The 25,101-nt window shown below is 43.3% G+C and overlaps 1 protein-coding gene across 1 annotated transcript in view; it reads left to right on the forward strand.

Moving 5' to 3' along the window:
- Nucleotides 1–25,101, forward strand: part of RPS6KA2 (ribosomal protein S6 kinase A2) — a 361,817-nt gene that overhangs the window by 248,585 nt on the left and 88,131 nt on the right. The window contains exons 11-12 of the mRNA XM_019527256.1: nucleotides 593–657; nucleotides 20,593–20,695. Of these exons, the coding sequence (XP_019382801.1) occupies nucleotides 593–657; nucleotides 20,593–20,695 (168 nt within the window). The remainder of the gene's footprint in view (nucleotides 1–592; nucleotides 658–20,592; nucleotides 20,696–25,101) is intronic.

A 25,101-nucleotide genomic window follows, 5' to 3' on the forward strand; every position in this document is an offset into this window, starting at 1 on the left:
TTGTGAGTAAGCTACTCGAGATCTGGTTAGATATCTAGCTGTTAGTAACTCAGATGCGTGATTAGCCAGACTGTTTTGCTCTACGGGATTTCTATGATATTGCTCTATCTTGTACCCTATTTTCACCCTACCCCCTGTAATCAATAAAGTTCCCCTTTGTGACCGGTGTAGGAGACTTATTGAGGGGTGGGTCTAAATTATGCCAAACAGGCCGCTTAGGTCTGCAGACTAAGAGGGACTTTCCTTTTTGGCCACCAACTTGGGGAAGTGCCCCAAGTGCTTGTACTGGGTCAAGTACCCATTGGACTATTAGGCCTGTGTTTCCCCAAGGACACAGAGCTTAAGAGGGTCCCCCCTCAGGGTGGTGGCAGCTTACGTAACCCCTGGACTCTGTGGTGGCGCTCGAAAGGGGGTCTGCCAGGGCTTAGGCACCCCTGGAGAGACACGTGGAGTCCGGAAGGTGGATGGGTGTAGTGAGGTGGGAGGCTCAACGCAGGAGCTCCCCCTGCTGGCCCGCCACATTGCCCATTCCTTGTGGCTTGGCTTTACTCTGACTCCATCTCTCTCTCCCTCTTTTTTATTGTCTCGGCAGGTGCTGGCCTGGATGGAGTTGAAGAAATTAAGCGTCACCCTTTTTTTGTTACTATAGACTGGAATGTAAGTAGAGCAGTATTGTTTCTAATTGTACTATGGGATTTGGTAGAATTAGTGAAGACCAGCTGGAAACTGGATCTGTCATGTAAAACAACAAAAGAAAAGCTTACTTGAATAAAACCTGCAATACATGACCTGGGAGTTAAAACCTTTTGATTGGCATTCATGTTTCTCTTTTAACACCAAAGAAAATAAAGGTACATTCAGCATCCACAGCTTTTTCAAGCTTCTTGTTTATATTTTGTTTAATCAGCTGGCTCATTATGATGCAATTTGAATCTTTTTCCAGAGGTTCACAGAATAATTACTACATTGCACTCTGAAGAACTTAATGCCCCAAACCAAGGAGCTGGATTAGAGTGTAATGGACCAGCTCTAAATAAAGAATTCCTGTGCTATTTCGTATTGAAAGCAAAACAAAGCTTATGGTCTTCATTTGGAAAAAGGCACTGCTGGAGAAAGCTCTCTGTTGATCTGGGTCTTTCTATCTATGTGTTTATATATTCCCTGTAAAATTATTAGGCCCATGTCTGTAGGCCTGCTGAGCTGTGTTTAGTACAGAACCAGAGACACAAAGATGGCTATATGCCACCTTTGTCTTTTGCAAATCCAGAGGCTGCCAGAAACCAGTTTACCTCCTGGGTAATTTAGAGCAGCCTTGGAACTATCTTAATTTATAGCTACTAATAGCAGCCTCAAGGGACAGTACGGGCTGACAGAGATTGTAAAGCACAAAAGTGCTCTAGTTATGTCACAGCCTTTCTTGTACATCCCTGTGCTGAGAAGGCAGTCGGGGTATATTTTAAGAGCTGTTATAGGTGGCTGGACAGCTCCTGAAGTATCCTATGCTGTAAGAACATTCAGTCATCCAGTAGCTTTTTTACTCCTTTCTGTCACTGTAGGGCACAACACATCCAAAGCCCAGTCTAAGGACTCATCCTTATGTATTGTGATCGGAACTATAGAATAGCATAAAGTAGCTCAGTGTGTAAAGACTAGATTCTCCATTATAGAGCATGCAGTTCAGCCATCCAGAGCAGGAAGCAGCAGCTTTCCATCTAAATGGTGACTGCCTACTGAGGTGACAGACTCATTTTGTTTCAGCATTTGAAATTGGCACAGCAGACATTTTAAAAGTAATGCTGTGCAGATAAGAAGCGTTTAACATGATGCAGGAGACAGTAGGCAATAGTTTGTCTTATTGAAGTGAGTTATATTTTATAGACTAAGTACAGATGGTCAAATAGCCTGAGGCTGAATTGATCCAATCTTCTCAGGTTAGTCTAATCTGCATAGATAGAACCAATGAGCAGGTGAACAGACATTCACTTTTGATTCCAGAAATGCAGCCACATGCCTGCAGTGGCCCAGGCCAGAAGCTGGGGGGTGCTAGAGCATGCTCCCTGCTTTGCTGGAACAGACAGCTTGGACCAAGGCTAGCCTGGCCACCTTGCAAGGGGGAGGGAGAAGAGGGGGGAGGTGCAAAACATCCTGGGATGCTGAGGGACTGTGAATTAACTTGAATCCAGAGGGGATCTGGGACAAAAGTTCAATAAACCAATGTAATTAAATCAGTTAAGTCTGATACTGCCTCTGTGCAGGTTTATCTTAAACCAGTTTAAGCCATTTTGAAAGCAGTTTATGTGCCCTGAACTTCTGTTGTGTTACAAATTTGAACTCGTTTCCAATTACTTATACCAATTTATGTGTAATCTCTGTCCCTGGCCATAATGATTTCACATCATAATTCAGGTAAACATCTGATTCAGACTTCTAACAGGTTTAAAATGAGCCTCTGGTGTAGTTTCAACTTTGGAACTACCACTAATACAAATTCAGATTTTGTTCAAAGGCACAAACTTTTAGGTAAAAATAAATGTATAGACTTTTCTTGTTCTGCCTGGGTCTCTGGTTCTTGGACTTTTCTGCTGGCCAGATCCTTTAAAAATTCACTAATCTCATTTTATCTGATGACTTTTATGGTATTTCTATGGCACCAGTCACTCTAGTATTAACATTATATTCACTGGACATGTGACATAAAGCAAGTCATATGGCTACTAGTGTAACTTCTGTTTGAAGGAAAACAGTGTGAATGTACCTGAACCAGTCAGATTCTAACCTTTCTCCCTGGCTTCATAAAGAAACTAATCCTTTAGAAAACACTGAGTTCATTTGAACCCAAATCATTTCAAGCTACAGGGAGTGTATGTCCATGAAAGCATGCTTTATACCCTCAAAGCTCAGGAGCCAGCTTTGAACTGAACTCAGAGGAGTTGGCACGTCACTCGGTAATGTGCTAGGAGATGATAAAATGATTTTCACTTTCAGCCCAGCTGACTGTCCTCCCATTTCTCCAAGCATTACATTCTCAAATTCTCTCTCCATTTCCAGTTTTTACTAATATTTACATTTTATGTTGATCTTTCCATATTTAACTAGTGAGGCCCAAATCCAACTGCATCTTTAGGCAGATATTTAGCCTAGATTTGTCCTGCTGCACTGAAGCTGCTACAGATGCTACGCTTATGCCTTATTGCAATCCTATTCCAGCTGGAAAAGTTCACAGTTATGTATAAGTGCCCAGAAGGTTAACTGGAAAAAAACATAGCTAGTAACAGGGAGAAGACCCTTCATTGTTTGGCCCAGTAGTTTAGTTGTTTGGCATATGTTCAGGAAGTGACAGATCCAGGTTCTTGGCCTCCTTCAGCCAGGGGTGAAGAGGTTTAGGAAGTAAATCTTCATCTCCCACTTCAAAGAAAAGTTTCCTTGTCCCAGGACATGGGGTAGGCAAGGCCAGGTACATTCTCCTTCCCTCGTGTTGGAGTTGGTCCACTGGGCAGCCAAGAGGAAAAGAGATGTAGGGCTGGAAAAGACCAAGCCAGAGGCATCCTTGCCTTGTAGTTCAGGGTGATGGGCATGACCAGAGAGGGCACCCTGGGGTCTGGCCCCTACCCTCAATGTTGAGTATGTGATTTGCATTGAATTAGTCATTCGATAAAATGGAGAAATAGCAGTAAGAGCAGGGCAGTACCCAATACTGACTTATTCTCCTTTGGCTCCACATAGCTTTTCCTCCTGGCTGCCCAGTGGGCCACCTTTAACAGTAAGGGTAAGAGGGTGCTCTTCATCCTGCTGAACACGTCTGGTAATTAGGACACTTCCTTGGGAACTAGGAGAAAGATCAGGCCCTGCTCTGACTGGCATAGCAATCCTCAGATGCATTGTGACTGCATTAGCTACAGTGCACTTGGGAGCTGCTCAGCTCTGACCACACTGTATGGCTCAGATTAATCACTCCAATCCAATGTGATTAATGTTTAGAGTGCACCTGTAGGATGGGTAAGTGTCATGAAACATCAATGCATTAACCTGGGCTATAATTACAGAATTTTCTCTGTACCTATCCAGCCTTAGTTTGACGTCACTTAAGCCCTTTTTCTAAACAGCAGACATTCAGGTGGACTGTGTTAATTTCAAAATGGCTTGAGTCAGGATGAGCTTGGCAATAAAAGCCAGGCCTTTATGTCTAAATAAAAAGATTCAGCCAGCTGTTAACAAGCCCTCCATGGACTGAGAGACACAGAACTGGGCAGTAGGAATGCATCAGAACAGATGTGTAGTACTAATTTTCTATGAAATGCTTGGCATCAGCTTGCATGCTGTTCGCAAAGATCAACACTTGTGAGCCAGGATGTGAATACTGGCATTTTTTTTACAGCTAAATTCATTAAGATCATCAATAGGTAAGGAGCAAAGTGTCTCTTGGATTGCCTGTCCCCTTGAACATACTGTGGCAGCTGTGGTTGACAAGGGACACCAAAGCTGACAGTCAGAAGCTTTCAGGGACCGCTGGGAAATCATTTTCTGTCAATAGTCCTCTGGATGGATCACACCTATTGCCAGAGATCAGACTGAGCGAGAATCTTATGACTGTCTCAGTATAAGAGAATTTTTTTTCAACCAGCCTTTACCCAATACATCAGTTATTTAATGACTGGGGAAGCAACCACCAAATGTAATTCTAATAGGAAAGGAGACTCAAAACTGAATGTAGAGTTAGCTCCTCCCTCCAAATATGTGTAGGATGCTTAGATGCCACAGTAATGGACTCCTTTAAAATGCAGATAGATCAACAGACAAATGAATAGCTAAGATGTCTATTTCACAATGATACCTATCAAAGTTGAGTTAGGTTTTGTTAGGAGAGGTTATTGTCTCAGTCTCTGGACCACATTTCTTCCCCTTGGGATAATCACTTCTCATGTGTTTTTTCCATCTTTCTCTCTCTCTGAACAGTCACACACACAGCATGTTCCAGACGGTCTGTCTGATGTAAATGAGGCAGCCAGCACAATGAATAGCTATGTGCAGTGTAAGGAAAGAGCCTTGCTGTGCCAGCACTTCAAGTCTACCAAATACAGCATCCGTGATGCAGAGTCAGCATGCAAAAAAGGAAAAAGAAAATATAAGCATGATCCTGGAACACATAGGCATTGCCGAGGTTAAATACCTCCTTGCTGCCCATACACACAATCCCAAAGTCTCAGTCTCCAAGGAAAGCACTGATTAAAGATACTCATACATGCTTCAGATTAAGGCACACTGAAATAGATTCCTTGCCTTGATCAGTAAGCAAAGGGAATGGAAACTTTCCCTTAAATCTTTTGGTAGCATTAGCAGAACCAGTCCCTTGGCTTTCTCTTTTACCCCTGAAATACAAGCTACAAGGAGGGTTGGAAGGCACATTGTGAAATCAGGGAGAAGGAGTAGCCAAAATGCAGTGCAGCTGGGAGATATCTCCAGCCGTGCAGGATCCTTAAAGAGCCATATTACAGATGATACCATTCAAACATCCCACAGGCTGATCTAACATGCACCAGGACTGGGGTAGAGACAGCAGACTGGAGAGCTGTAAGCCTTGCTCTGCTGCACCTAGCAGAAGCTGAACACTGCAGAGAATCTGCTTCTGTATCAAGGGCCATCAAGGAATAATGGCCAGGACAAACAGTATATGCTTCCAAGTACCACTCTAAACAGCCCCTTGAAAACTGAGGAACATCCCCATAGATGAATGAAGTCAGCTGCTTTCCTGGTGCTACCTGAGATAAGTTTATACATCAGGTGGTCATTTTCCAAGTAGGGGCAATCTGAGAGTATTAAATGTATGTGGGAGGCCAAGAGAAACCTGGTTGCTGTGTATGTGTCCTCAGCCAGTGGGCACAGAGGCAGGCAGGTTGGGTTTTGATATCTGCCACTTCTCCCTTAAAAAACCACACTGTACTTCCTTGAGTTTACCCAGTCCAGGTACTTCAATGGAGGCCATGTTTTACCATATTTCAACCACAGGTGCCTTTTCATGAATAGGAATGTTGGTGATAGGTCCTTCAACCATTGAGCGGCAAATGGGAACTAAATAACAACAGCAATACAGGGACTGAGCTATTAAGGCTTTATTCTCAAGTGAGCCTGCCCTCTGCTTAGTTGTAGGAGGGAAGCTGGCCCCAAGTCCCTTATCCTTAGCTACCTGCCCCTAGCATAAGCTAAAGCTGAAGGGAGGTAACTTTAACTTCATTGTAAGGTCCTCTTGCTCCACCAGACCCCCACCCTTCTCATCCCCATCCCAGACACACACCTCTCCATCACTGCCTTCCTCCCCCTTACATCAAGACAGAGGGTTGTGGTATAGGAGCACTTTTTGCCAATTTTACGCTATCCATGAATATTTCAGCCTTGTAATTCTTAAGTGAAAATGTCCAGGCAATTCAGGTGCAATTTGTATTGCATTAAGTGGCTCAAATTGAATAATGGATACTCTAGTCTCTAGTTCTTAATTCACATGCCCAAATTGCAACTCAGGTTAATCCCTGTGAAAAACTCCCTGGCATTGCTAGTGCTACTGAAACAACAGCTGTAAGTCTACACTTCTCAGCATGAAACAGAAAAGACATCACTTTGGTGGATCTTGGTCTCAGTGCTAGGAAGCTTTCCCCAGACCATCCTGACACAAATTTGGTGATTTTCTTTTCAATAAGTGAATTGACAGAGATTTTTTGGGGGGTGTAATGATTAATTGGCCCAACTTCAGGGTTAGGTTAAAGTTAGACAAGCTTTCAAATGTAAGGCATTCTTGGTCAGATCACCTGATATTTGATATTGCCCAAAAAAATCCTTGCTTCTTGCATAAATTCCTGCACCATCATGGCTACAACATCACTCTAGTACTACCAAAAATAAGTGGTTTGTCTTTTAGATTAAAAGTCAAGGCTGGGATTTTCAAAGAAACCTTAGGGAGTTAGGTATCTAATTCCCACTACATTTAATGTACCTACAGTTTGTACAACATTTAAGACAATGTTCTCCGTAAGGCAAATGAACAGGGCTCCCATTGGCTTTAAATTGATTAAAAAAACCAACGTCTAAGGGCAGAATTTGTACCCATATTTTTTCTTCTGTTTTTAATTCCCTCCTTACAGGTCAGGCCTGAAGAATTTTTAGATTTCCACAAGGTCTGTGAAATCCATTTTTGCAGACCTTAGTCAGAAGAGCTGAAAAGCAGCTTTTTCATAGGATCATCTAGATAAAATGCCAGTCTAGGACTTTATTTATCACAAAATAGCAAATTATTGTCCTTCTATCAGATGCCTTCAGTAGCTGAAGGAGGGAGCAGGGAAGGGAGACCATTCAAAGTCTGTTTCCTTTACCCGAACTACCATTCATCATAGAGATAAAATTCTATTAACAATACAAATGAACTAAATTATAGATGTTATCAGCAGCAGAATCAGGCCCCAAGGTCTGAATCCTGGTAGCTCTTCTGTCATTTTGAAACAGTTTCATCTAGTTAAGGATGAACATTTAAAAGGTAGTTCAGCTTGTTGTTGTTTGCTTATTGGCTTTTCTGTGACAGGTGTATGTATGTATCAAGGGAGTTTATTCCCTTACATCATTGCAACCAGACACATCTTTCTATTTCTGGAAAGTATACAGGTCTTCATCAAAGAAACTCATTCAGTGCAAGGAATGACTAAATACTATTTAATTATATTAAATCATTTTCTTTTCTTGTTATCTGCAAGACACCTGCACAAGGTATTTTACATCTCTATCTTGTCATGCATACATTTATGAAAGGAAAAGATTATGATAAATGAAAGATTGCTAAGTCATAAGGGACAGATACGAGTCCCAGAACTTTGTTGCCAGCCTCTGTGGTACATTACACGAGCCCCAGTGGAAGAAACGTCCATTGACTAACCAAGCAGCAAAGACCAGGACAGAAAGTTTAGCAAAGCCTAACAGCAACACAAATTAAGTAGTATTGACTTTCCATCAGAACTCCATCCTGTAGAAAATTATGGCATTCCTAAATTTGTCCTTTGTCCCAAATCAGGAGTATCAAAGTTTTGGGTGGGATGGAACCAGTATTATATCTTGTTTCATTTCAGTTTAGTTCAGCATTAGCCTGTGCCTTTCTGAGCTGTCACGGTGCTTCATGGGAGCTAGCATACTGTAGCCAAGTGATGCCCAGGAGATGCTTTGGTGGTTCAACAAAAAAGGGATCGCTATATATCAGGGAGGGACAGGCTAACAGAGGAAAGGCTAGTCCAAAGGAAAGAATGGGGACATGAAGTACCCTAACTTTATGTGGCATTGCATCAGTGCAAGCAGGTCTGGGATGATGTAAAACTGATCCAGAACAAACCACAAAAGGCAAAATTTTTACTTTGTATTTTTTCAATGCAACATTTTAAAGATTCAGCAGAAAAAGTTGATTGGTCAAGCTCTGCATTTCCTGTTGTAAACAAATGTTGATGGAAAAGTCCTAACCCAGTCCAACATTCAACTGAATATAAGAAGCATCTCTGCATGACAGAAATCTTTTTGACTGCCAAACCAGCTAAAATCTTGATGAGCTTCCTAAACTTTTGTCAAAAATATCAAACATTTTGTGGGCGTGGTTACAAAAAAATGTCAGGGTTAAACCTCCAAATTATATGTGACTTTAATTACCAAACTGCTAGAGGTTTCTGTGCATTCTGGAGATGATTCAATTATGTATTAATTTGAATACATTAATTGCAAAATGCTCAAAGAGGGAGGAAAGGAATGAGAAACATAAAGAAGTTTAGATACTTATCCAAGTCTGTATGCCTGAATCATAGAATCACGGAAGAGTAGGGAAGGAAGGGACCTCAGATGGTCATCTAGTGTCACCCACTGCTAAAGGCAGGATCATCCCTATCCAAACCATCCCATACAAGTGCTTGTCTAACCTATTCCTAAAACTATACAAACAACCATGTTGCATAACTGCAAGGCATAGTGCCGAGAAAAAAAAATCCACCAAAAGCATTCCAGCATGCCACAGGTAAAGTTGAGGGATGAGAGCATCCTTTATCATCACACCCTGCATTGTTATGTCATTCTCACATCTATTGATCATAAAGGCTGGTTACAGACATTTGAAAAAATGACGCTGTACTTTAAATTCAACATGCTCCTACACTGAGCTCAGTTCATGCCCAGAAGAGGCATCACTTTAGTTGGACCCAGCTCGCCCAATATCTGTATAGATCAGACATTTTAGTGTACTTTTTTGGTGCTTTTAGCTAATAGCTGATTGAATCAGCTATTAGGTAAAAGCACCAAAAAGCCCTGCTGATGCACTCAATCTATACAGATGCTGTAGAGCTGGATCAAACTAAAGTTCTGCTTCTTCCAGTAAAGCACCCTTTTTGGGGATAGTTTTTTTTAAATGTATGTAAGCAGCCAAAATCCCCAGTCACTAAATCTATACGGTTCAGCATGATGCACTGTGATTTCTCACATCCATCAATTGTATTTTTGTGTTATTGGCCAATATGACAGCCCCACTGTGAAGTTTTTTTGTTTTACTCTGAGGGGAAATTAAACAGTCAATAACAGATTGAGAGGAACTTCTCTCTTAAGAATACAGAAATGAAATGTGAAGGAGAAAACTTGAATTCTTTCCCAGCCCTTTACAACTGTGCAGAATAGATGCACATACATTATTGATCTTGGGTACCTAAATAAAGATACCCAAATCAGCATGTGAATGCTCCAAATGTTAAATTGGATACTCCCAAATGGACACATAACTGGGGAAATTGGGCCAGATCTTGATTGCACTGAAAATTTCCACTGATTTCATTTGTATAGAATTAGGACTATAGTAGCTCAGCATCTGCTCTGTAACTTAAACCTTACCAAAAGTTATACCAGAGATAGATGTGGACATCCTGACATTCAGAATCCAGGTTTGGGTCCAGATTTGCTGTATCCTTTCTTCATTTTGGTCTTTTGGATGAGCCATGCAGAAACCCACCTTTCTTTGACAAGCTTAATTTGAAAGAAAGCATCCAAATTCTTATTGCCTTGGTAAATAGCCAGTGTTTTCATTGTCCATGATGCTAGCATTTTCTTTAATTCCCTTCCTATACCATTCCAAAAGGTAGAGATGGGTCCAGACTGAAACCAGACACCTGAATGCACTCACGCTCAAAAAAGATCCAACTGTAATCCTGAATCATGGTCAAAATCCAACAAAGAGTCTGCCTCTATAATAGAGTTAACCCAAAATCTTGATCTGTCCTCTCACAATGTGTTTTGGAATCTAAATTTAGATCAAATTTTACAGCATGAGCCAGGTAGAGGAGACCAAAAACCAGGACTCCTCCCGCTGTAGCTAACCCATCCTGCAACTGTGGGCAAGTCACTGAGGGTCTGATCCAAATTGTTCTTGTAAGTGACTCAGAAGGACTTAAAAGTCTCTCAGGATATAGCAGAAAATGTGTATTATGTCAGTGATCTGCAAAACAAGGTAGGCAATCAAGAGCACCTAAAAAACCTTCAGCGGTCAAATGCAGAAGCTAGGTGTGCATGTTTTCTGAAGGACATATAGGGCACAGACAGAAGTGACAATTTTCGTCCAATCTGGCCACAGAACACAGTCTATAGCCATGACCAAACACAAGTGCGTGGCTGCAGACAGCTTAAAAAATGGCCAATCACGTGAAAATAGGAACCCTCATTGTCAGATGAAGACATTTCAAAACAGAGCATCTTCTGTAACATCTGTCTGCACTGCCTCTCAGCCTTGAGCTGTTTTCAGAACAGGAGGGGCAACAGGGAGCAGAGGAAGTTCTGTCTGGGAGGGGTTTTAGCCCCCGCTGAAGGGTTGGGTGGGTGTGTTGGAGCCCCCCTGAATTGGAGGGGCGCTCCAATTCACCCATCCCACCCTCCAGTGCCAGGTGGTGAACCCCTAGAATGAGCTCCCTGTCCTCCCTGTCCCCCCTCCAGTTCTGAAAGAGGGACAGGCTGGGAGAGAAGAACATCCATTGCTAGGCGAAACCAACTGCAAGCTGGCAACCAGCAACTAAATTCTCCTCCCGCCTGGAACCAACAGTGAACTTCTGTTTGGTCCGGGGGATTGTTGTAATGCAGAACACTTTGTGCAAAGCATTCTCAGTTACAGCAGGGAGCTGCACTTCTGTCTGCACCCACAGATACAGACAAGAAGCTGGAAACACATGGCCCTAATATAAAGAAGTGGCAGCTTGGCTTTTGGCTGTGGCCAATAACATGGTCTAAGAGAGGACACAGGAATTATCTAATCAGAAATGGAAATGGAAATGCCAGGGAAGGATTTTGACTGAGGCTTTTTCATGCCACTTTTCCTCTAGACTTTGCCCTAGTAAGTGGTTTGTGATGCCATATCTTTGGCGTGAGGTTGGTCCTGTCAAATTTGAAGTGCTTCCCTAGTAATTGAGCATGTGCTTTAAGAATAAGTAACACAAGTAAAGCAGCAACAGCAGTATTTGGAAAGACTAGATGAGGAAAAAAGCTAGGAGGGCAGACAGGGAGTGATTAATTATCATTATCCTGGGGAGAAAGTGGAATTCTTTGTATGATAAACAATTCTAACACTTTTTTTTTAACTTTCTAGTACCTGAAAGGCTGAGATATAAAATTAGTTCATGTGCTTACCCCCAAGGGGCTGTGTCCAGATGAGCAGGGGAGTGTGGTTTGTGGTGCCACAAACCACACATGTAAAACATTAAAACATGGCCTGTGCTGCAAATTTGCTACCAGGATTTCCTGGTGCTGGGAACAAATTGGCTCAATGCACACTACAATAGTGTGCACTGGAACAAACAGAGACTCAGTCCTCCAGCCAGAGCATCTCTATGTTCCATTTTTGCCTTGGCTGCTCCAGCACACTGGGAGCCAGGAGGAGCTGGGCAAGGCCAGTTTTCCCATAGTAGGACAATGTATCTCACAACAAAGTGCACATGCACGGGTATGCACTGCAGCACAAAGTAGCAGCACAAATTTGTCTCACTACTGTTTGTGCCACTGCAAGCACATGCCCCTGCTCATCTGGATGTGGCCAGACAGTTTGTCTGTCTTGTGAAGTAAAAAGAAATGTTTTAGAACATGCTGCTATTCTCCAAGAAGAGGAAAATAAGGAAAACAAAAAGCAGAGAACTTTCTCTAGGTGAAGACCAATCAATAAAAAAGGCCTCCTCCAAGATGTTGAGTATTTTTAGTTCCCATTGAAGTGAGAGATGGGGGCACTCAGCACCTGTCAGGAGGCACTCAGCCCATGGTGAGGCCCAGAGTTTGCAAAGGGTTTTTAAAATTCTGTGAAACTGAAAGAAGGGATGTGCTAATGACTAAGTTGACACATTTCATGTGTTGATGAGTGACAGCAGCAAATTACAACATCACTTGGTTTTAATTATTCAGAACACAGTTTCCATTATGGTGCACAACAATCAACCATTCATCTTCCTTACAGAGAAGGGGAAGCAGTTTTATGCAAGCAGAACTTTTCACATTGAATTGACTATTAATTATTGTGGCTTCACTCCCAACTCTGTTAGCATTAACATCCTTGTATTCCAGGGTGCTATAACATCGCCACAAACGTCTGCTTCGTGCTGGTGCTGATATTGTCCTACATAATATCTTGCCATTTATTCATCTGAGCAAATTGAAAACTAAAATGTCTGCAATTACCATATCTATGAAATTCCAAGATGACCCTGAATTTAAGATGACCCCCCAATAATTAGATTCTATACATGGAAAATTTATAAATTTGTTATAATTTTCTATGTACAGAATCTAATTAGAGGAGGGTCATTTGCCCCCTACCAGCCCAGAGCTGCTCCACCATGGTTCAAACATCTGTGATCCCAGGCGCACATGCAGGCGCTGCACTCGGGAACAGCTGACTCTGATGCAAACTGCACCATTTATCACATCGCCTTAATGGTACATGCAGATGCACCCAGTAGATCTAGCTTTCTTTACTATTCTGTCATGGCCAGCCCAAACAAAGCACAGTGCATGTGCCTTTTTTGGTAGGCCCAGTACATTACTTGATCTTCAGCTTTCCGTTCTATTAGTTTTTTTAGCGCCCCAAAATTTTTATCCATTTGGTCTCGGTTTACCTTGAGGGTTACTGCCACTTGTCTCTGGGTGTCTGAGACTGCTTTTAACATCTGTTGCATTCATTTATTACTCAACACTCAGGTCTGCATACCTTCAGGTATATCCCCAGCTACCCACCACTGCTCAGGCATTTGCATTTCTTGGCCTATCATCACCTTGGAGGACTGATCTCATGATCAGCTGCAGTCTCCCTAAGGCCCTGAGGATCAAGGACAATTTTACATCCTCGTCTTTTCCGTGTTCCCAAATGCCTAACCAACCCATTTTTAATTAATCTGGATTGTCTTCTTATCAACGTGCTGTAAGCCAACCACATTTATTGACAATGACCATTTCTTTTCATTTGAATGCCTTTGCTACTGCTTTCTGTGCTTCTCAAGGCTAACTGCCAAACTTACATTAATTTGGTACCATGTGCTACTGGGTTTTCATCACTGGCATTAATAAGTTGTGTCTTTTACACAGGCAGTCAGTTTATGAGGGACAATCCAGTCCTAAATCTGAGTAAATTCTCACTTTGTCTTCTACAGGAGTTTTTTTTGTTTCCAATGCTGCAGCTATTACCACCTTGCCTGAATGTGGAACACTTTTCCCACTTTGAACTTTCGCATTTTTCACACTGGCTGCTACATAACCTGTAATGGGCTTTCCTTTGTTTATAATAGCTTGATCCATCAACAAACTATATCCACCTGGGTTCCTCTCTTACTTTTCCAAATGGCTCCCCTCCTTTAAACTACATAACTACCTATATAATAGGGCTTTCTCTGCATATTCCTCGATACAATTTTTTGAGAACTATGGCAGTCCTAAAAAGGACTTCAAAATCGCAATGTCTGTGGGAGCAGGCAATTTAGTGATAAGATCTATTCTCTGCTGGTCAGGACTTCTTCCCTTTTTGTTTAAAATAACATCCAAGGGAAAAAACTACCCTTTGTTTACACAGCTGTATTTTGAGTTTCTGTAAACACTCTCTGACCCAGCAAACTGTTAATTGTTACTGCTAAGCTTTCCTTTACTTTTGAGGTATTCACACTGTTGGGGGAGGGGGGTAGGATCAGATCCCATAATAGTAACACAAACGTTATTTAAACCACAATCTTGTTTACTCTTAACAAAGACACCCCTCACCTTTTCTTCTAGCAGTGCAACAACATCTGCACTCCCTTCTGACAACAGTATTTGGCTGTGGGGATGAGTTTACAAAGAAACCCAACCGGGGGCTGCAGTTCTGATAGCCTCTTCACCCTCCTGATAATGACACATTCCAATTCACAAACAAATATTAGCACAGTTAATTAAAGCTTTCAGCTTCTTAAGCATCTGTGACCTCAAAATACCACAATGGCCAGCTAACAACATCTTTTCAACTCTTTAAAGTAAAAAAGCTTGTGATCTTTCAGGGAATTTTTACATGTGCTTGGGGAGGCACAGCAGTGGTGGGGCTTTAGTTAGTGAGCTGTGCTAATTAAAAGCACCAAAGTGTCACGTGTATCAGCATCCTCTACGCTGAAAAATGGCAGTGGGGCACTTTGAATGAGCCTTAGTTTAAAGTGCCCCGCCACCATTTTTCAGTGTGGGGATGCTGATACACATGATGCCAGAGTCTACTGAAGCACATTAATTTCTGTACTCCAGCAGACTTGTTTAATCGAGTCTGCTCCGATGCACTGGATTTCCAACATGTCGGAGCTGGATCCCTGCACATCTAGAGGAGCCCTTGGTTTCTGTCTTCCCTCGGTTCTGTGTTAATTTAGATTTCCCTTTTCAAATTGCTTTACTTGTGAGAAGGGTAGTAATGATTTGATTTTTTTTCCGATTAAATGCTTTAAAGTCAAAAAGCCATTCTTCCCCTCCACTTGTTCTTGGGTGCAGACAGAAGTGACAATTTTTGCCTGATCTGGTCATAGAAAGCAGTTTATAGCTGTGACCAAACAAAAGTGCACAGCTGCAGTCAGCTTCAAAAATGGCTGATTGGGTGAAAATCTGACCCCTGTTTGCATGAGATATCAGATAAAGACATTTCAAAATGTAGCATCTTTTGTGACTTGCGTTTGCAGAGCTCCCAGCCTGTTGCTGTTTTCAGAATGGGAAAGGGGAAAGGGAGTGGAGGGAGAGTGGTCTGGGGGTGGTTTCAGTCCCCTGTGAAAGGTGAGGTGGGATATCCTGCCCTTCCGCACCAGCTGGGGAGCCCCAAAAACGAGCTCTCTCCACTGCCTTTCCCCACTCCCATTCTGAACACAGGGAGCACTGGTAGAGAGCCCTGGTCATTGCTGTGGGAGCCTGACTGCAGGCTCCCAGCCCAGCTAGATTCCCCTTCCCCCTGGCGCCAACAGTGAACTTCTGTTTGTTTTAGGGTAATGTTGTAACTCAGAACACTTTGCAAAAATTGGGAGTTGCACTTCTGTCTGTAGCCCTTAGCTGAGGAAGGGTTCCTTACCATTGCCTGTCTCAGTACTCCCCCTTGTATCACATTTTTGAACTGCACAAAGTCAATTTAGCTATAATGGATGCCAGTGACAACAAGGAACTGAACTGGAGGTGCCAGGCAGTTTTACTGTTTTTCAGCTCATGGGAGAGCTGAGAATTTGCCTTGGTTCCCCTTGGCTTTTTTTTTTTTTCCATGCTCTGCCAGCCTCTTCAGCGATTTTGCCACGGGCAAACAATCTATGTTGTTTTGCTTTTTGTACTGTAGCATTTTATGACATACTTCCACCCTAAGGGTATCAACTAGCTTTTCCTTACCCTTTTCTTTTCCTTTATCATTTGCAATGTTTTCTGGAATCCTTGCCCTGCCTCAGCCATCTTACAAGCATTCTTCAAAGACATTTCCTGCAACACTGCCATCTGTGCCTTTAAATTTTCTATCGCCTGACTCTGTTTCTCTTCTTTTTCTATCTCTTGCTCTTACTGATAGCACTTATCCTGCAACTCTGCACTTTTCTCAAACTCAAATTTGTCCTACTTCTGTTGCCATGGTGTTAGTATTGGAAAGGGAAAGGTTCCTAAATCAGATATTCCCTTCTTGCCTATGAGCCTGTATGGTCTCAGCAAGTCCCTCTCCCCATGAGTCAAGGTTACAACCCTTGGAGCCCAGGGTGTTTCATTAAATGTGGATATTCCAATCTCTGTTCACCGGATGAAGCTACTAACCTGCTTTTGCCTACTTAGGGACACCAAATCTGTTACACTCAATTTTGATTACGGGGTGACATGAACAGAATGAAGTGATCAGTGATCCCACCCATTCCAGTCTCAAATCCAAATTTAATGAGCACAAAAGCAATGGCAGAACTCAGGAAAATCCCCAAACAGTCTGTAAAGGTATCCTTTACGCTGCCTTCCAGATGATGCATGATGATTTAACTACCTAGGTGTCGTCATGGCACCGGGGGTCGCAGTTTAGATCAGCTTGGTCTCCTCTGGCTGGTGACAGCTCCCCAAATATAGTTGTTTCCTTAGGCTTTTATAGGCCTCTTCTGTATACTTCATGCTATATATCCTCACCAATTACCTTTTACAGTAGTTGTTTCCTTATCAATCTGTCACCCTTTTTTACCGTCATCTTATTTCTTTCTGAACTTACTTCTCCCCTACTGAGCTATCCTTGGGTTTTGTTTAACTTCTCTCTTCTATATTGTTTTCCTAGATTCTACAGCTATCTACATTCTGTTTTTCATACAGCAGTTGCTTACACTACCTCTGTGCTTAGTTGCCTCTGTGTGCACTTCACTTGCAGCTCATGGTGCCCATTTGAAGAAAAGGGGAAAAAGGTGTCAATTCTGCCAAGACAGCATTTCAGGCTTACAGGGGGATCCAAGCTGGAGCTGCTGTGCCACTTCTACTGTTCCCAGGCTGGCTGTGGCCAGAGCAACAATGTTCTCCATGTCCTCGGCTGGAGCAGGGACACAGCCTGCTGGCCCCAGAGCAAGAGTAAACAGCAGAGGGAAGCAGGCAGGGGGCCAGAGGCTGTGGGGTTGGGAAGGGCTGTAGGGGCACCAGGCAGGGGGGCCCAAAGCAGCAGGGCAGAAGTAGTGTGGGGGCAGGCAGCAGCTGACAGCCCCTACTCTCCACCCTCCCACTGCCTCCTACTCAGTTCCAAGACAGGGACTTTTCCCCCCACTTTAAATGGGGAGGAAAGGGAGGCTTATCTTGGAATTGAGTAAATACAGTGATTTATCTATACTGTAGATAATAATCTGCATTAGGGCTGTACAAAGCTTCAGTACTTGATTCGATTCGGCAGCGATTTGACCCGATTTGGTGGCCAAATCTCTGAATCCAAACCAAATCAGGACTCTTTAATCTCTCCGCATCGAATAGGAACCTTCCAAATGGATTCAGAGAGATTTGATGATTTGAACATGGACACAGCTTTAAATGTTTTTTCCACATACTTCAAGGTACCAGGCAGCTTGTGAATGCTGAGATGGTGGGGTGGGATGGTAGAGCGTCCCATGGGAGTGTGTGTGTATGTGGGGTGGGGGAGCGGTCCCCAGTGCACTCAGCAGCAGACCTGGAAATGGACCAGAAGCACTTCTGGTCCACTTCCAGGTCCATTGTGGAGAGTGCAAGGGACCCTCCTCCTGCCCCCCAGCTCAACGACTGATGCCTCCTGGGTCTGGCAGGGCACCCGGGGTCCCCCCACAGCTGATTGCCAAGCTAGGGAGCAATGGGGAAGTCCACCATGAAGCATGCGGGAGGCCCCCCCATGCTCCTGTGGGACTCTCCATCTGCCCCACCATCTCAGCATTCACGAACTGCACCTGGTACCTCGAGGTATGTAGAAAAAACATTTAAAGTGTCTATGGCCAAATTGCTAATTCTTTGAATCAGCATTGAATCTTCAGATTTGGATTTGGCTGAATAGAATTGGGACAGTGATATGAATCAATGAATGAATCACTGTCCCCCAAATTGGGCTGAATCTGAATGCGAATTGAATACAGACCACTTCATGCACCCCTACTGTGTATTAGAGATATTTCATCACAGAAGCCATAAGTTACAGAGTATCTTTCCATAAGTAAAAGGATGGAATAGTGTGTAATAAGATCCATTTTATGTTTTTAAACATCCACTCCTTATGAAATTGTGTTACTTTTTAAGAGTTAGAATGTAAGTATACTTTCCAAATGTTCATGAAGTCAAACTTTCCAGCTCTGATTGTGGATTGAAGGTTAATACAAGCACTGCATTTGTGCTTACACATATTAATTACTGAGGGCTTTCTTTGTAAATCAGGTGAGGTCTTTGCCAGCTGAAAGCAGGAGCATTGATATAAAGGAGAACAGTCAGGTGACTGAAACAAGGGCCTGAACTCAGAACTAAGTTCTGATTCCAGTTCTCAAAGCAGCACTTTTGTTTGATCTTTGCTAGTTCCCAGAAGGGTTGACCTAAGGCCCACTAAAGTCAATGTGCATGATTCCTGTGATATCAGTGGGTTTCAGGTCAGGACAAAAAATTGTCTTCCTTGGTTGATTCATCGCTGCTGTGGTTATTATTTTCTACTTCAGCAGAGTATTGTGAGACTTAATGCATTAACATCTGTAAAGCATCTATGAAACCTTCTCTGAAAGGAGTTTGGGATGCAAGTATTATTATTACTGGTTGTGAGCAGATTCTTCCATTTGTGCCTCTGTCACCCCAAAAGAAGTCCACCTATGTAGGGATATTTACCTGCACTTGCCCTGTACCATCCCTTGTTTTTTGTTCTCCCTCTTAGTTGACCTACCCATTATTTAACCTTATCACCCTCTTGCTTCCTCACTTTGGCAAGGGTTAGTCCTGGTCCTTTCCCTTTCAGCTGCTCTTCCAGGTGTGATAAATGACAAGGCACTAACTTGTTTGATTAAGCCTGAACCTCCTTGCTGCAGGTGCTGTTTCGGTTTCCTGTTTTCCAGTGTACCAAGCACTTTGGTTCTTAAAGTAACCCTTTCCCTTAACATTACCTAACCAAACCCCTCAGTTGCAGAAACCACTTGGAAACATATCTCTTCCCACCCCAAGTGGACATTCTGGGGCAGATATTAAAGAGCAACAAACACCCAGGTGCCACCTAGCTTTAAATGTTGTGCCATTCTGTGGACTAAACAAGCAGGCAAAACATCTTTGAATAGACACTGGATCATAAGAGTTGAAAATAGCAACCCACTAGGGCACAGATCCTGTGGCAGAAAGCCACCTTGGTTTCTCCCCAAAAATCTCTGCCCTGTGACACTGTGATTTAAATTTCTGTGCTGTGACCATTCAATTAGGATGGGCCCAGCACACAGGGGACCACACCCTCAGCCTGTCTCTTTAGGGAACTGGAGCTGGCTGCATTCCTGAGGGAGGGGGAAAACCTGCTCCCTCTGCCTACGTGACTTGCATCACTTACCTGGGTAAGGGGTTTCTACCTGGGGAGCTGGAATCTGCCCGGTAACAGGTGATGCATTTCAGATTGGTTGGCTGACAGCCAACTGGGGCTGACCTCCGCTGGCCCAGGTGAATGAGGTCACAGGGGCTATATAAGTTAGGACGGGGAAGGAGGCGGTCTCTCCTCTCCGGCCATGAGGTGACGCAGCAGCCAGGCAGGGGACAGAGAAGCCTTAACATCTGAAACTGGCTCTCTCCCCCCAAACTCACGAGCTAGGAACCGCCTGCCTCCAAAGGGAAACTTCACCTGCCTTTGGAAGATGCTTGTGAGTAAGCTACTCAATCTGATTAGATATTTAGCTGGAAGTATCACAGATGCGTAATCAAAAGGCTACCACAGCCAGACTGTTTGCTCTTTAGGATTTCTAGATATTGCTCTATCCTGTACCCTAGTTTACCCTACCCCCTGTAATCAATAAAGTTCTCCTTTTTGACTGGTGTGGGAGACTTATTGAGGGGTGGGTCTAAATTATGCCTAAGAGACCCCTTAGGTCTGTGGACTAAGGGAGACTATACCTTTTTGCCCCCGGACTTGGGGAAGTACCCCAAGTGCCTGTACTGGGTCGAGTACCCGTGGGACTTTAGGCCTGTGTTACCCCGAGGACACAGGGCCACGAGACAGTCCATTCTTGGGGTGGTGGCAGCACGTTACCCCCAGACTAGCGAGTGTGCTCCGGGAGAGGGGTCGGCCGGACATAAGGCGCCCCTAGGGAGGCATTCGGAGCCTGGAAGGTGGTCGGGCGCGGGTAGGTGGGCGGCTCAACGCAGGAGCACCCCCTACTGGCCCGCCTCACGTGGTGAAAACAGCGGAGGGATACGAATACCCAGCTGTGTTCCTGAGGTGGGATCTCTGCACCCGCCACAGATCCTAATTCCTTAGACTCAACAAGAGTTCAGCATCTCTCTCTTCATATATCTCACTCCCTCCAAGTGTAGCAAATAAATCAGTGGATGTCCTAAAAAACTGTAATATCCTGCTCTTGAACTTTGCTGCCACTACAGAATGTTGCTGATTATTCTCTATCATTGTTTTTGTAGAAACTATATAGGAGAGAAATCAAGCCACCTTTTAAACCAGCAGTGGGACGGCCAGAAGACACCTTTCATTTTGACCCGGAGTTCACATCACGAACCCCCACAGGTTAGCATCAAAGTAAACTAGAACAGCAGTGATAGATCTTTTCCATGCATAGATCCACCCCAACTATAGTAAGCAGTTCTGGGTCCTTTGTGTGGGGCAGTAGATCTTGTATCATCAAACCATAATCTATAGGTGCTCTGCACTTAGGAATAAACCCATGACTTCACCAACCTGTCACTGGATATGCCCTGCAAAAAGGAAAGGTCTCTGACATTTTCTGTGATAAAGCAAAAATGTCTATTTTTACTGCCTGATTTTTGCTTAACTACTTTTAATGTAGTGACATCAAGTTCAAGGGGCTTTGCAGCTGTTCAGGCTAGTACACAGTGGTGGTGGACAGGCCATTTTCGACCTGGAGGGATGTGGGCAGTGGAGTTCCCCAGGGCTCAGTCCTCAGGCCTGTACTATTCAACATCTTTATCAGTGACTTGGAGGTGGGCGTGAAAAGCACACTGCCCAAATTCGCTGATGACACAAAGATGTGGGGAGAAGTGGGCACACTGGAGGGGAGGGACAGAATCCAACTAGATCTAGACAGGTTACAGGGGTGGGCAGATGAAAATAGAATGGAATTCAATGCAGACAAGTGCAAGGTGCTGCATCTAGGGAGAAGGAGCCAGCAATATACCTATAGGCTGGGGAACGCCCTTCTCAACAACACAGTGGCTGAAAGGGATCTTGGAGTCATTGTTGACTCCAGGATGGACTTGAGTCGCCAATGCAAGGAAGATGTCAGTAGGGCCAACCGCACCTTGTTGTACATCTACAAATGCAACACAAGCAGGTCCAGGGAGGTAATTCTTCCCCTCTATGTGGCACTAGTCAGGCCGCAGCTGGAGTACTGCATCCAGCTCTGGGCACCACACTTCAAGAGGCATGTGGCTAACCTTGAGAGGGTCCACAGGAGGGCCACTTGCATGATCAAGGGAGCAGCTGGCCAGGCCCTGTGAAGATAAACTAAAGGGCCTGAATCTATTCAGCCTCCACAAGAGAAAACTGAGAGAGGATCTGGTGGCCATCTATAAACTCACCAGGGAGGACCAGCGAAAAATAGGTGAGGCTCTGTTCCCCTGGGCACCACCTGGGATAACAAGGAATAATAACCACAAATTGATTGAGAGTTGGTTCAGTCTTGATATCAGGAGGCATTACTTTATGGTTAGGGCTGCCAGGCTCTGGAATGGGCTCCCAAGTGAGGTGGTGCTCTCCCCTACCTTGGGGGTCTTCAAGAGGAGGTTAGATAGATATCTGGGGTATTATGATCCCAGCACTTGTTCCTGCCCAGGGCAGGGGGTCGGACTTGATGATCTATTCAGGTCCCTTCCAACTGTAGAAACTATGTTACAGCTATGCTATGTTATGTTACAACTGTATTACATAGGTATGGTATTTAATTGTAAATCTCTTAAAACACTGAACTTGATACATAGTAAGAATGATGAAAGGTCCAGTTTTCTGGAGTCAATAGAAGTCATGATAACAGAGAAGTTGGCACATAACATCCAAATGGTTAATGACCAGTAAATGCTCCACATGGTACTGTTAACCTCATTTTTATTTATAATTTCCATTTCATAAAAGCAATAATGCATGCCAAGTTGCACATATGAGGGCAATTGTACTAGTGGAGCAGCCTTGTGAGCAAAAAATCAGAGTATCAATAACTACCTGAACACCAATCCCGGTTCTAGCACTGGCTTCCTGCATATTGACTGGTCACTTAAGCATTAGAAAAATATGACTTCTGGCCTCAAGCATCAGCCATCTTACTGGCCCAAAATACAATAGGAGTTATGAAAATTTAGTGAATCAGTTTTGATTAAATTAAAAGCAATTGGAAATGGGCCTCACATAACATTCCCCACAGTTTTGTCTTTTGCCTTTATTCAGACTAATCCAGGTATTTCCCAAAAGCTGGATTCAACCCCTACCTTTTCTGGCAAAAGAAAGAGATATAGCACACTTATTATGTTTAGGATGTGCAAAATCCTGCAAGAGAGAAACTGTTTTCTACCATTGTGGTATTTGTGCCTATGATATAAACAGGCTTTAATGTAAGAAAGAATCTGGCTCAATGATTTTAACATGGCTTAAAAGTTTAAGTGGGCTTTAGGGTATTTTAATGTCACTTTAAGACCTGTTTACACTTCAAGTGCTGCATGACGGATCTTCAGAGTCAGCCCCATCGAAAATAATCATTGTTCCAGTGACATCTCTTGGCTGACAAATTCTTTTGAATGGCAATACTGTATTAGGTTAAGAAAAAGAAAAGGAAAATTGTTAACAGTCCCATACTTCTATATGCTCTGGGTATGGGTCAGTAAATAATTAGCTTCTTAGTTGTGGTACATTGTGTTCCTCTTTGATCACAACATTTAACTTTCACCTTCCATTTGCTATGGATCATAATAATATGCATATTTTAATTTTAAGTGATTTATTATATCCTACCTAGAGGTGGAATTATATTGCAGAAGCCTAATGTGTTTTTCAGTTGTTATTCATATTTTATAATTTCTTCAGGATCATGGTGTATGCGTAAGAGGTCACCCAGACCTTTGATGCATATGCCTAGGCAAGAGTTTCTGGAGGAGCAGAGGCTTCCCAGACCTTCCATCCTCCCTTTAGGCAATTGGGACACAATCCAAAGGTCAGACTGGATCCAGACATTTTGTGCCTCCATGGCTGTAGATAAGCATCTGGGAATTGAACCCAGGTCTCCTGTGTGGAAAACAAGGATTCTACCACTGAACCACAATTGTAAAATAACTGGTTGTTACTGGATAAGTGACTTATGCTGGGAAACATAATCAATATGAGCTTGTTTAGGATTGAAGAGAAGTGAATTTGAAAAGTTCAGTTAGCATTCAGTACTGTGCTTAAATACAGTAGTTTAGGGTTTGAAAAGTGCCACCTTCAAATGCAGTCCTTTGCTAGGTATGCTCAACTTGCGGAAAAGGCGCATAAGAGGAAACATGATTTCAGACTTCAAATACTTGAAGGGCTACCATAAAGAAGAGGAAAGCACCTTTTCTCTCTTGCTTCAGAGAAGAGAATAGCTTGAAGTTGCAGCAAATGAGTTTAGATTGGATAGCTGGAAAAATTTCACGGTTAGAATAGTGAGGCAGTGGAATAGACTGCCTAAGGAAGTTGTAGACTCTTCATTACTGGAGATGTTTAAGAAGAGGTTGGAAAGCGACTGCTCAGGGATAATCTAGGTGTATCTATGCCTATTTTCTGCTTTGGGTATTTCTCACGTTTCCAGGCCCCATCTCAGGGAAGGAGCTGGTTACCCCGCTCCCCTTCCCCTTTCTGCTACTTGTGCCAGGATGTTTTTAAGCCTTTCTCAGAGGCATTGGGTGTTGGCTACAGCCAATACTCAGGACTTTGACTGGGGTTTGCCTATACTCCTGCTGGGACCAAAGCCAGAGGTTCCTGGCTAGAGGGTCTCTCCCCTCCACTTAGGGTCAGACTGATCACCATATTTGGGGTCAGGAAGGAATTTCACCCCACGGTCAGGTTGGTATGGACCATGAGGATTTTTGCTTTCTTCTGTAGTTGGGGGCATGGCCCTGTACCTGGGATTTCTTGGGCATATATTGACAACATTTCATTGAAGCAAGACATTGGCTGCCATGGTTCCCCTCCTTTACCTGTGGCAGGTTAGGGTGTTAAGTCTGTGTTGTCAGGATTGATAGTAGTCTTAGAGAGAGTTTGGGATGGTTTGGATAGGGATGATCCTGCCTCAGGCAGGGGGTTGGACTAGATGCCCTCTGGAGGTCCCTTCCAGCCCTACTTCCCTATGATTCTATGATTACATGACAGTCTTATATAACATTATATTGTAGTGCGGTTGAAGAAACTGGGTAATAGAATTCCTTCAGGGGAGGAAACAGAATATCATATGTATGTATGTACATGTACACATATAAACACACCTACATACTATAGAGTATGTCCTATACACACACAATATAATATATAAGGCTATACTATATATGTGTAGATAGATAGTATATAATATATAAATCACATGAGTTATATGTTTATATAACATTTATACATATAAATGAAAAAGAGAAATCTGATGAGATTTGATATAATAAGACACTAGGAACATCCAATATTAAAAAGAAGCACCTTGAGGCTGAGATCTTCAAAAGGGCCTAAGGGAATTAGGTGCTCAATCTCCTCAGCTCTGTGGGAATCTGAGCCAGATATTAGATTAGACATAAGGAAAAATTTCTTTACATCTTCATAGATTTCATAGATTTCGTCGATTTCATAGACATTAGGGCTGGAAGGGACCTTGGAAGATCATCGAGTCCAGCCCCCCGCCCAAAGGGTAGGAAGTCAGCTGGGGTCATAGGATCCCAGCAAGATAAGCATCCAATTTGCTCTTGAAG

The sequence above is a fragment of the Gavialis gangeticus genome, unplaced genomic scaffold (genome assembly GCF_001723915.1).
Source record: "Gavialis gangeticus isolate Ggan-Ray unplaced genomic scaffold, GavGan_comp1, whole genome shotgun sequence".
Taxonomy (NCBI): domain Eukaryota; kingdom Metazoa; phylum Chordata; order Crocodylia; family Gavialidae; genus Gavialis; species Gavialis gangeticus.